At 54.7% G+C, this 12,091-nt stretch overlaps 1 protein-coding gene across 2 annotated transcripts; it reads left to right on the top strand.

Annotated features, from left to right (window-relative positions):
- Positions 1-7,511: 7,511 nt before the first annotated feature.
- On the top strand, positions 7,512-11,785 carry GPI (glucose-6-phosphate isomerase). Of its 2 annotated transcripts, none has more exons than XM_050768565.1 (5): positions 7,512-7,865; positions 8,819-8,909; positions 9,256-9,324; positions 11,481-11,600; positions 11,696-11,785. In XM_050768565.1, exons 1-5 carry the CDS (start codon positions 7,744-7,746, stop codon positions 11,768-11,770), a joined length of 477 nt encoding a protein of 158 aa, XP_050624522.1. In that variant the 5' UTR covers positions 7,512-7,743; the 3' UTR covers positions 11,771-11,785. The 2 variants fall into 2 exon arrangements, with proteins under 2 accessions (XP_050624522.1, XP_050624523.1); XM_050768566.1 differs by having other exon boundaries at positions 11,700-11,759.
- The last annotated feature ends 306 nt before the right edge of the window (positions 11,786-12,091 follow it).

The raw sequence follows: 12,091 nt of genomic DNA, 5'->3' as shown, positions 1-12,091 counted from the left end.
GGCCAAGGCAGGTGGATCACCCAAGGTCAGGAGTTCGAGACTAGCCTGACCAACATGGTGAAACCCCAACTCTACTAAAAAATACAAAAATTAGCTGGGCATGGTGGCGGGTGCCTGTAATCCCAGCTACTCAGGAAGCTGAGGCAGGAGAATCGCTTGAACCCGGGAGGTGGAAGTTGCAGTGAGCTGAGATCTCACCATTGCACTCCAGCCTGGGCAACAGAGCAAGACTCCATCTCAAAAAAAAAAAAAAAAAAAAAAATTCCACCATGTTCTTACATTTCCACTGCTATCTACCTGGACTTCACCTGGCTCCTGCCTCTCCCCCCACAGCCTCAGAGTTTCCCATGCACCCTCCCCTACTTCCAAGTAGCCTTGCCATGTGTCCTCCAACTTGCCTACCTGTTGCTCCCAAGGCTGCTTGGGCCTCTCCATCAGTTTTCTGGGGTTAGAGCCCATCTTCCAGCCTGGCTTCGTTTCTCATGACAGCACTTAGCACTCTTCTGGAATTTTGTGTTTGCATTTGTGTCTCACTGGAATGAAGGCCCCATGAGAGCAAGGAGCGAGTCTTGTTCATGGCCACATGTGCAAGGTGCAGGACAGGTCCTGTGACCACCACAATGCAACTTGAGACATGAAAGGATGTGTTGCCGGGGCCAGAACTTACGAATTCTAATACTGAGCAAAAAAAATAGAACCAGAGGCTGGGTGTAGCAGCTCACGCCTGGAATTCCAGCACTTTGGGAGGCCAAGGTGGGAGGATCACTTGAGTCCAGGAGTTCGAGGCTGCAGCGAGCCGAGATCTTACCACTGCACTCCAGCCTGGGTAATAGAGCAAGACTCTGTCTCTAAAAACGAAAAACAAAAACAACCAGACGAAAAGGCTCTCGCGTTGGGCTAAAAGAATACTATTAAATACATCATTGAGGCTGTCCCAGGACAGGGAAGGGATTAGCACTACGGTGGAGATGCGCGTAGGCCCAAGCAGACCTCAAATAAAGGTAAAGCTTTTTTTTTTTTTTTGAGAGGGAGTCTCGCTCTGTCGCCCAGGCTGGAGTGCAGTGGCCGGATCTTAGCTCACTGCAAGCTCCGCCTCCCGGGTTCACGCCCATTCTCCGGCCTCAGCCTCCCGAGTAGCTGGGACTATAGGCGCCCGCCACCTCGCCCGGCTAGTTTTATTTTTTTATTTTTTTATTTTATTTTATTTTTTTTTTTTTTGAGACGGAGTCTTGCTCTGTCGCCCAGGCTGGAGTGCAGTGGCCGGATCTCAGCTCACTACAAGCTCCGCCTCCCGGGTTTACGCCATTCTCCTGCCTCAGCCTCCCGAGTAGCTGGGACTACAGGCGCCCGCCACCTCGCCCGGCTAATTTTTTGTATTTTTTAGTAGAGACAGGGTTTCACTGTGTTAGCCAGGATGGTCTCGATCTCCTGACCTCGTGATCCGCCCGTCTCGGCCTCCCAAAGTGCTGGGATTACAGGCGTGAGCCACCGCGCCCGGCCCTTTTTTTTTTAATTTCTTAGTAGAGACGGGGTTTCACCGTGTTAGCCAGGATGGTCTCGATCTCCTGACCTCGTGATCCACCCGTCTCGGCCTCCCAAAGTGCTGGGATTACAGGCTTGAGCCACCGCGCCCGGCCCCAGTGTAAAGCTTTTTATTCTCGTGGAAACACCTATGTACAATGAAGAAAATGTTTTTAAGCACCTAGCAAAGGATTCGGGACTCTGGTAATGAAGCCCCAAAACGACAAGAGTCGGTCGCGTACGGTAAAGCCAGCAACAGGTACAAGCTCTAGTCCTCTTGGGGGCGTGGTGAGGAGGCGGCCCCTCCACGCACCACTCCCGGTGTGCGCATGCACACAGCCTTACGCAGCGCATGCGCACGTGCACTCACCACATCCATCCCAGACGTGCGGACCCGGGTGTCTGCAAGGCTCCGTGTCTGCAAGGCTTGGTGTCCGGACTCCTGCGCCCGACCCTGCGCGGGGACATGCGCACAAGCGCTCGCCCAGCCCACCCGGACGTGCCGGCCCACACGCACACGCGTGCGCACCTCCCCCCACGCCGCGCCCCATCCGCGCTCAACCCCGCCTACACCTGCTCCGTGGCCTCCCCGGAGACGGTGAGCCAACCTCGGCAGCTCCACGGGGCCCCAGAGGCGCGGGCCCCTCGCCTTCGCTAGTCAACATGACTCAGCATCCTCGGTGGACTCGCCCCCCCGCCCCGAAACAGATGTCTAAAATCCATCGGCGTGGAAACGCCACTCCACGCCCCGCTCCCGACTCCTTTAGCTCAGGCCCCAGAACTGACCACCCCACCAATCCCCTGCCCCAGTCCCTCTGCCTTCTCTCCCATGACTACCTGTCCTCCAGGGCCTGCCTGATCCCTGTCTAGCGGCCCTGAAGTAAGGTCTGAGATGTCTAAATGCCCATACCTCAGTTTCCCCATCTTTAGAACGGGGCTCTTGTTTGCAACTGTGCCCGCCACAGCCTGCAGTAAGTGCTAGCTTCATCAATACTCAGTGGCAGTCAGTTACTTTTCCAGGGCTGCCTTATGCTTGAAATTAAATCTTTGCTATCCAGAGTAAGGACTGTCCCTGGACTTCCTAACTTGCCTCTGCTCTCAGGTGTACCCTCTGGTCCGCTCCTCTCTCGGGGCCAGATCATCTTGCAGGGGGCACATGAAGGTGTCTGGCTCTGCAGCATGCTCTCTTGGAATTTCTGGGCTAGGTTTCCTTTCGATTATCCTTGGTCAATCCCTGGTCCGGGGGCATGACCCCTCCCAGATTCACTGCCCCCAGGATCCTGGGGATTCTGAGCCCTAAGCTCTGCGATTTGCAGGACTTGGCTCAGCATATGGTAGTGATTGTAGTGATGGTGGTAGACAACAGAATATAAAATGACCTTATGGCCAGGCACAGTGACGCACACCTGTAATCCCAACACTTCGGGAGGCTGAGGCAGGAAAATCTCTTGAGGCCTGGAATTTGAGACCAGCCTGGGCAACATAGTGCAACTCAGTCTCTACAAATAATAATAAGAGGAAAATTAGCCGGGCAGGGTGGCTATGCCTGTCGTTCTAGCTACTCAGGAGACTGAGGTGAGAGAAGCGCTTGAGCCCAGAGTTCAAGGCTGCAGTGAGCTATGGTCATGCCACTGCACTCCAGCCTGGGTGACAGAGTGAGACCGTGTTTCAACTAATAAGACATAACTGGGATGATGAGCGGAGAAAGGGATTGCCTGCTTCTCCACTTCCTTTCCACTTTTTTCCTAGGACTGAAGAGGAACTGGCAGGCAGCACAGGGCTGTGATTAAGCACAGGGTTCAGGAAGGAACCAGGTAGCCTGGGTTGATTCTCTAGTTAAGAGCAGAGTGGCTTGTTTCACATTTCTTTCTTTCTTTTTTTTTTTTGAGACAGGGTGTCACTCTGTCACCCAGACCAGAGTGCAGTGGCGTGATCTCGGCTCACTGCAACCTCCGCCACCCGGGTTCAAGTGATTCTCCTGCCTCAGCCTCCCTAGTAGCTGGGATTACAGGTGTCCGCCACCATGTCCGGCTAGTTTTTGTAATTTTAGTAGAGACAGGGTTTCGCCATGGTGGCCAGACTGGACTCAAACTCCTGGCTTCAAGTGATCTGCCCGCCTTGGCCTCCCAAAGTGTTGGGATTACAAGTGTGAGCCACCATACCCGGCCTCGTTTCACATTTCTTTTTTTTTTTTTTTTGAGATGGAGTCTCGCTCTGTCGCCCAGGCTGGAGTGCAGTGGCATGATTCAGCTCACTGCAAGCTCCACCTCCCGGGTTCACACCATTCTCCTGCCTCAGCCTCCCGAGTAGCTGGGACTACAGGTGCCCAACACCACATCCGGCTAATTTTTTTCTATTTTTAGTAGAGACGGGGTTTCACCATGTTGCTCAGGCTGGTCTCGAACTCCTGACCTCGTGATCTGCCCGCCTCAGCCTCCCAAAGTGGTGGGATTACCGTGTGAGCCACCGCATCCAGCTTTGTTTCCACATTTCTTAACCTCTCTGTTAAATGGGGTGGACAACAGGGTATCCTTCATAGGACTGCCATGAGGGATACATGGAAAGGATTTAGCATGGCACTCTGCACATAGTAAACCTGGCTAGAGTAGTGGCCATGTTAGTAGTATTGTAGTATGATGATGAATGGCTTTGGATTAGTAATGACCTTTCTTCGTACTTCTCTGTTTTCTCCCTGTAGCCACTGTGACTTACGGCCCACCCGATAGGAACCTAGTTTCCTGCTAACATAGAAAATCCAGGCTGGGCGTCGTGGCGCATGCCTGTAATCCCAGCACTTTGGGAGGCCGAGGTGGGTGGATTACCTTAGGTCAGGAGTTCGAGACCAGCCTGGCCAACATGGTGAAACCCCATCTCTACCAAAAATACGAATATTAGGCTGGGCGCAGTGGCTCATGCCTGTAATCCCAGCACTTTGGGAGGCTGAGGCAGACAGATCACGAGGTCAGGAGATAGAGACCATCCTGGTCAACATGGTGAAAACCCATCTCTACTAAAAATACAAAAATTAGTTGGGCATAGTGGCACATGCCTGTAATCTCAGCTACTCAGGAGGCTGAAGCAGGAGAATTGCTTGAACCAGGGAGTTGGAGGTTGCAGTGAGCCGAGATGGTGCCACTGCACTCTGGTCTGGTGACAGAGGGAGACTCCGTCTCAAAAAACAAAAACAAAAAAAAACAAAAATCAGCCTGGCGAGGTGGCGGGCGCCTGTAATCCCAGCTACTAGGGAGGCTGAGGCAAGAGAATTGCTTGAACCTGGGAGGCGGAGGTTGCAGGGAGGCAGAGGTTGCAGTGAGCTGAGATCGTGCCATTGCACTCTAGCCTGGGCAACAAGAGTGAAACTCTGTCTCAAAAAAAAAAAAGGAAAAAAAAAAAAACCAAAATCCATGTAACTTTGGAGTTTCAAAGTAAATGTGAAATCTGGAATAGTTGAAGCTTCCGGGAATCACAGAGGCCAAATTGCGAGAGGTGTACATTATGGAAGGTTAAAAGGTAGGGGAGGCTGGGCGCGGTGGCTCATGCCTGTAATCCCAGCACTTTGGGAGGCTGAGGCGGGTGGATCACGAGGTCAGGAGATGAACACCGTCCTGGCTAACACGGTGAAACCCTGTCTCTACTAAAAATGCAAAAAATTAGCCGGGCGTGGTGGCGGGTGCCTGTAGTCTCAGCTACTCGGGAGGCTGAGGCAGGAGAATTGCTTGAACCAGGGAGGTGGAGGTTGCAGTGAGCCGAGATCGCACCACTGCACTCCAGCCTGGGGACAGAGCGAGACTCCATCCCAAACAAACAAACAAAAAAGAACTCCAGTAGAACAAATACTGTTCAGCACTACTAGGGTTGTGCTAGGTGTGGAAGCTCAGTGAAATCTTAGAGTTGACAATTCTTAGAGAAGGGTCATGTGGACGGGGCTGTTCCCTGGAAAGTGCTGTGACCACTCAGTGGCCACTCATTTCTTTCGTTGTTAGCCTTTCCCTATTTTCTTTTTTTTTTTTCTTTTTTCTTTTTTAGACAAAGTCTTACTGTGTCACCCATGCTGTACACCCAAGGAGTACAGTGGTCGTAATCACTGCAGCCTCGAACTCCTGGACTCAAGTGATACTGCTGCCTTGGCCTCCCGAGTAGCTGGGACTCTACAGGTGTGCACCACCACATGCCCTGCTAATTTATTTTTAGTATTTTTTTTTTTTTTTTTTTTTTTTTTTTTTTTTTTTTTTTTTTTTGAGACGGAGTCTGGCTCTGTCGCCCGGGCTGGAGTGCAGTGGCCGGATCTCAGCTCACTGCAAGCTCCGCCCCCCGGGTTTACGCCATTCTCCTGCCTCAGCCTCCCGAGTAGCTGGGACTACAGGCGCCCGCCGCCTCGCCCGGCTAGTTTTTTTTTTTTTTTGTATTTTTTAGTAGAGACGGGGTTTCACCGTGTTCGCCAGGATGGTCTCGATCTCCTGACCTAGTGATCCGCCCGTCTCGGCCTCCCAAAGTGCTGGGATTACAGGCTTGAGCCACCGCGCCCGGCCTATTTTTAGTATTTTAGAAGCAGTGTTTTGCTATCTTCCCCAGGCTGGGCTTGAACTCCTGGTGTCAAGCCATCCCACCTCCCAAAGTGCTGGGATTGTAGGCAAGAGTGCCCAGCCCCAGAATTCTTACATTGACTTACAAGGTCTTATGTGATCTTGTTGCCTCCCTTTCACTCTCTGACCTCATCTTCTTTTTTTTTTTTTTTTTTTTTTTTTTTTTTTTTTTTTTTTTGAGATGGAGTCTGGCTCTGTCACCCGGGCTGGAGTGCAGTGGCCAGATCTCAGCTCACTGCAAGCTCCGCCTCCCGGGTTCACGCCATTCTCCTGCCTCAGCCTCCCGAGTAGCTGGGACTACAGGCGCCCGCCACCTCGCCCGGCTAGCTTTTTGTATTTTTTAGTAGAGACGGGGTTTCACCGTGTTAGCCAGGATGGTCTCGATCTCCTGACCTCGTGATCCGCCCGTCTCAGCCTCCCAAAGTGCTGGGATTACAGGCTTGAGCCACCGCGCCCGGCTGCTTTTTTTTTTTTTTTTATTGAGATGGAGTCTCGCTCTGTTGCCCAGGCTGGAGTGCAGTGGCAGGATCTCAGCTCGCTGCAAGCTCCGCCTCCCGGGTTCACGCCATTCTCCTGCCTCAGCCTCCCAAGTAGCTGAGACTACAGGCGCCCGCCACCTCGCCCGGCTAGCTTTTTGTATTTTTTAGTAGAGACCGGGTTTCACCCTGTTAGCCAGGATGGTCTCGATCTCCTGACCTCGTGATCCGCCCGTCTCGGCCTCCCAAAGTGCTGGGATTACAGGCTTGAGCCACCGCGCCCGGCCTTTTTTTTTTGAGACGGAGTCTCACTCTGCCGCCCAGGCTGGAGTACAGTGGCTCACTGCAGTCTTCACCTGCCAGGTTCAAGTGCTTCTCCTGTCTCAGCCTCTCGAGTTAGCTGGGATTACACGCACGTGCCACCAGGCCCGGCTAATTTTTGCATTTTTTTTTTTTAGTAGAGACGCAGTTTCACCAAGTTGGCCAGGCTGGTCTCGAACTCCTGACCTCACGTGATCCGCCTGCCTCGGCCTCCCAAAGTGCTAAGATTACAGGCGTGAGCCACCGCGCCCGCCCCAGTAAGTTTCTTCTTAATTGCAACCCGGATTCTCAGCACCCTTTTCATCTTGCTTTTCCTCAATAGCCCTTACCAGCACCTGACACACATCATCTGTTGTACTTGCTTATTTGGCACATATGTATCCACAGCGCCTGGAACACTGCCTGTAACGTGGAAGGTGTTCGAGCTGTAGAGTTTTGTCGAATGAATGAATGAAGCCGACCAGCGCACAAGGAGTGCAGTGGCGCCATGGGTAGCTCTCTGCAGCCTCCAACTTCTGGGCTCCAGTGATCCCCGGGCTCTGCCCATTCCTCTCCACAGCCACTTCCGGGCAGAAGCCAGCGAAGCGGTGGCGCAAGCGGTAGGGAGAGAGGAGCTGAGGCCCCAGATCAGCGGCCGCGGGCAAGGTCGCTTAGCGGGCACCCGGCCTGGGTATCGGGGCGCGGGTCGGGGGCGGGGCCGGGGCCGGGGCTCAGGGGTGGGGCCGGAACGGGCGCCTGCGCCATAAAGGCCACCGCGCGCCCCCGCGCCTTGCTCGCTGCGCGCTGCCAGCGCTCCTTCCTCCTCGGCGCGCGTTCCAGTCCGCGTACCTTCTAGTCCCGCCATGGCCGCTCTCACCCGGGACCCCCAGTTCCAGAAGCTGCAGCAATGGTATCGCGAGCACGGCTCCGAGCTGAACCTGCGCCGCCTCTTCGATGCCGACAAGGATCGCTTCAACCACTTCAGGTGCGAGCGGGCCGGAGGCGGGGGCTGCCACGCGCGGCGCCCGGAGCCGGGCACGCGGGGATGGGGTCTGGAGGCCGGGGCAGTGGTGCCCGGGGACCCCCGCCCCCCACCTCCAGGCCACGGACTGGGGCCCAAGCCGAGGCCGCACTTCGTCCTTGGAGTCTCCTTGGAGTGCGTTCTTGGGGGCTTGCGGCCTCGCCGGGGGTCTCGGCGCCGTGTCTGCTTCGTCACGAGGAAAAACGGGCCTCTACATGGGGACGTTTCCCCTCCCCCACCCCGTGCAGCTCCGGCCATTTGAGCAGGGGCTCCTTTCGCAGTTGTGAGGAGAGGCCCTGGCTGACGCAGCAAGCGGGAAAGGGCTGTCCCTTTCCATCCGCTTCTGGCCACATGGGCTTGGGACCGTTTGCCGGGCGGGCAGCCCGGGCGTGGGGTTTGAGGGAGCTGGGTGGAAGGGTGGAGACGTCGGGCGTGATTCCTGCAGAAGAGACCTGTGCACGACCGGGAAGTGGGAAGGAGCATTGGAGGAAATCATGGGCCGGGGTGCGGCCGAGCGAGCTCTGATCACTGATGCTGGTGGAGGAGGGGCGGGGAGCGGCTGTGGCTCTGGGCTAGACGTCCCAGTGGCCATCCCTGTCATCTGGATGGGTGCTTGAGTAACTTACGGCAGAGAGTGGAAGCCCTGGGAGGGGGTGGTCCCCGCCTTCAGTCCAGGCTCCTCACCCGGGGTCTGCCTGAATCTAGGGTCTGTGAGGATGGCTTCTTTCTCTGTGCTGCTGTTGCAGATCATCCTGGTGGGCCAGCAGGTGACAGACATCACCACTGTGCTGGGTGGCCGTGGCCCTTGTGGGGCGTGGGTCAGGGAGGATGTTTCTTCTGGAAACAGCTCCTGCTCAGGACAGGTCTCCCACTAGGGTGACCAGGGTGTGGTCAGCAGCATCTCCATCTTTCTGCAGCCTGACCCTCAACACCAACCATGGGCATATCCTGCTGGATTACTCCAAGAACCTGGTGACGGAGGATGTGATGCGGATGCTGGTGGACCTGGTAATGTTCTGCTTAGGGAGGTGTAACTGGTAACTGACAGAGTGATGGGCGAGCTGGGCTCCTGGGTGTCCCCAGGACCTTGAGCATCTTGAGTTTTTCCTCTCATTCGACCTCGGTGACCTCCTCTGTGCAGGTGAGGCACCTGCCCTGGCTTAGGTTCTAAGCAGCATCCTGGGGACCCCAGTGTCTGATGTCTGAGTAGACCTTTCCCAGACAGTGGGAGAGGGAACCAGGCAGCAGCCATCTGTCTGTCTCATTGGGGACAGCACCAAGCCTTGTGTTTGGGGGCCGACACTTGGGGTGGTCAGTTTGGGCGGGACCAGGCCTCAGTATCGTATCTTCCTAGGCCAAGTCCAGGGGCGTGGAGGCCGCCCGGGAGCGGATGTTCAATGGTGAGAAGATCAACTACACCGAGGTGAGCAGGCCCCACATACCCTCTGGGGCCTCCTTCCTTCCCTTTGGGGTTTATCTGACTGTTAGCCGCATTACCCTGTGTCTTCACCCCTTCTCTTGGGCAATGCTTTTGCTTAATGAGGGGCCTGAAGGCCTTTTTCCTCCTGCTTTGTAGCAGGGCTTTAGGGTGTGTCTTCCACAAGATTGGCCGTCTAGGTTTGGTGAGCTCCTTGGAATGGTTCCCAGTGTCTGCCTGGGAGGAGGACATCACATACCCAGAGGGAGAGTTTCTCAAGGCTGACATTTTCTTGGAGAAGTTAACTCTAATATATCCTCGCTGCAAGTTTTAGTAGCGACAAGAAGAATCTTAATCACTAAAGACTTCAGCCTACTCAAGCAGTAGGAGTCAATAGGAAGCAGTGGAGAGACCAGGCCTGGGGACCTCTGTTCCTGACTCAGTATGGGACTCCAGCCTGGGCGACCAAGCCTGGAGGCATAATGTAATCCCAGCACTTTGGGAGGCGAGACGGGCGGATCACAAGGTCGGGAGATCTGACCATCCTGGCTGATGAAACCCCGTCTCTACTAAAAAATACAAAAACCTAGCCGGGCGAGGTGGCGGGCGCCTGTAGTCCCAGCTACTCAGGAGGCTGAGGCGGGAGAATGGCGTGAACCCGGGAGGCGGAGCTTGCAGTGAGCTGAGATCCGGCCACTGCACTCCAGGCAGCAAGACTCTGTCTCAACAAAAAAAAAAAAAAAAAAAAAAAAAAAGACTTCAGCCTACTCAAGCAGTAGGAGTCAATAGGAAGCAGTGGAGAGGCCAGGCCTGGGGACCTCTGTTCCTGACTCAGTATGGAGAGCCCTGACCTCTGTTCCTGACTCAGTATGGGAGCCAAGCCTGGAGGTATAATGGACACTGAGCACCCACACTCTGTCCTCATGATGTCATTATCCTCCTCTTACATGGGAGGAGTCTGAGGTTCAGAGGTCATGTCCCTTATCTAAGATGTCGTAGCTGTAAGAGGCAAAGTGGAGATTCACACTCAACCTGTCTTGCATTGTGGGTCTAAGCTGAGAGGATGCAATCAAGGAAGGCCTCCTGGAGGAGTGCATTCACCTATAAAACATGGGGCAGGAGTGGGGTCTGGCAGGGTGAGGGTGGGGTGGCATGAAACCTTCCACCTTAGCAAGCCTCTCACTGGGTTGGAATCCCAAGATGATCCTTTTCCTGCCCACCTAGGGTCTTTAGACCTTCCCTCAAGGACTCCTCTGCTGGCTTCAGGCCGTTTCACTCACGTAGCCGGGCCAGCCGCCTGGCACCGGTCACAGACTTCAAGTCTGGTTTGGTTCCTGGCAGTTGGTAGTTAATCGGGCTGCTTGGTGAGGGAAGCTTGAGTTGCATACCTTGCTGCAAATCCAAGGAGCTGAGGACACTGCCTAAAAGGTGCCAGCAAACACCGTGGACACGCATTGGGAGGATGAGGTTACTTCAGGCTTAGTGAGCACTCATTTTTGGAAAGCGTTTATTTATTTATTTATTTATTTATTTTGACATGGAGTCTCGCTCTGTCGCCCAGGCTGGAGTGCAGTGGTGCGATCTCGGCTCACTGCAACCTCTGTCTAATGGGTTCAGGCGATTCTCTGCCTCAGCTTCCCGAGTAGCTGGAAATACAGGTGTGTGCCACCCCACCTGCTAATTTTTGTATTTTTAGTAGAGACAGGATGTCACCATGTTGCCCGGGCTGGTCTCGAATTCCTGACCTTAAGTTATCCACCCGCCTTGGCATCCCAGAGTTCTAGAATTACAGGCTTGAGCCATGACGCCCGGCTTCTGAAAGCATTTATTGCTTGTTTCTGACATGTGTTGTCCCCATTCTCTGCCTTTGCCCACTGTTGCTCTTTTCTCTCACTGTTCATGCCCTGAACACCTATGGCAGTCCTAGGCATGTATGGGTCCCGCCCCCATCTCCTCCCGACTGTCTGCAGCACATAAGTCCTTGGGGAGCTCCTACTCCTGTAAGCATACAGTGGGTTCTTGGAACAAGATCATGCTGCTAACAGAGACCTCAGGGCCTGCCTGTCTAGTGGATAGAGGGCCGAGCTATGGTACCACGCCCAGCTGGGAGCATGGCTGCCTGGGGTTGAGGGGACAGTCTTTACACCCACCCTCATCCCCAGGGTCGAGCTGTGCTGCACGTGGCTCTTCGGAACCGGTCAAACACACCCATCCTGGTAGATGGCAAGGATGTGATGCCAGAGGTCAACAAGGTTCTGGACAAGATGAAGTCTTTCTGCCAGGTAAGTGGCTACTGGGCCGGGACTCGCCCTTGGCCGTGTGTGAGTATATGGGAATCTGGGATCCCTGAGGGGCGACTTTTCCTCTCTTCTTGGAGGCAGGACTCAGGCTCTCACTGCAGCTTAAGGGAGGAGTTGCCTGTGTGATCGCTGACCCTGGGGGTTTTTGCTGAGGCCTGAATTTCTCCTGGCTCTGCTCTGAAGGAACCTACTGCTGGCAGAAGTGGGGGCAGTCTCCTTCCTGAATTACAGACACCTCTGGGCTCATGGTGACAAATGACAGAGGCTCGAAATGGAAAGTGGGGCCCTAAGGGGCCAGGCGCGGTGGCTCACGCCTGTAATCCCAGCACTTTGGGAGGCCGAGGCAGGCAGATCACGAGGTCAGGAGATCAAGACCATCCAGGCTAACATGATGAAACCCTGTCTCTACTAAAAATACAAAAGAATTAGCCGGGCGAGGTGGCGGGCCCCTGTGGTCCCAGCTACTCGGGAGG

This window comes from Macaca thibetana, chromosome 19, assembly GCF_024542745.1.
Source record: "Macaca thibetana thibetana isolate TM-01 chromosome 19, ASM2454274v1, whole genome shotgun sequence".
NCBI lineage: Eukaryota > Metazoa > Chordata > Mammalia > Primates > Cercopithecidae > Macaca > Macaca thibetana.
Note: the sequence above shows the minus strand (reverse complement) of the source record. Positions and strands in the feature narration are given on the sequence as shown.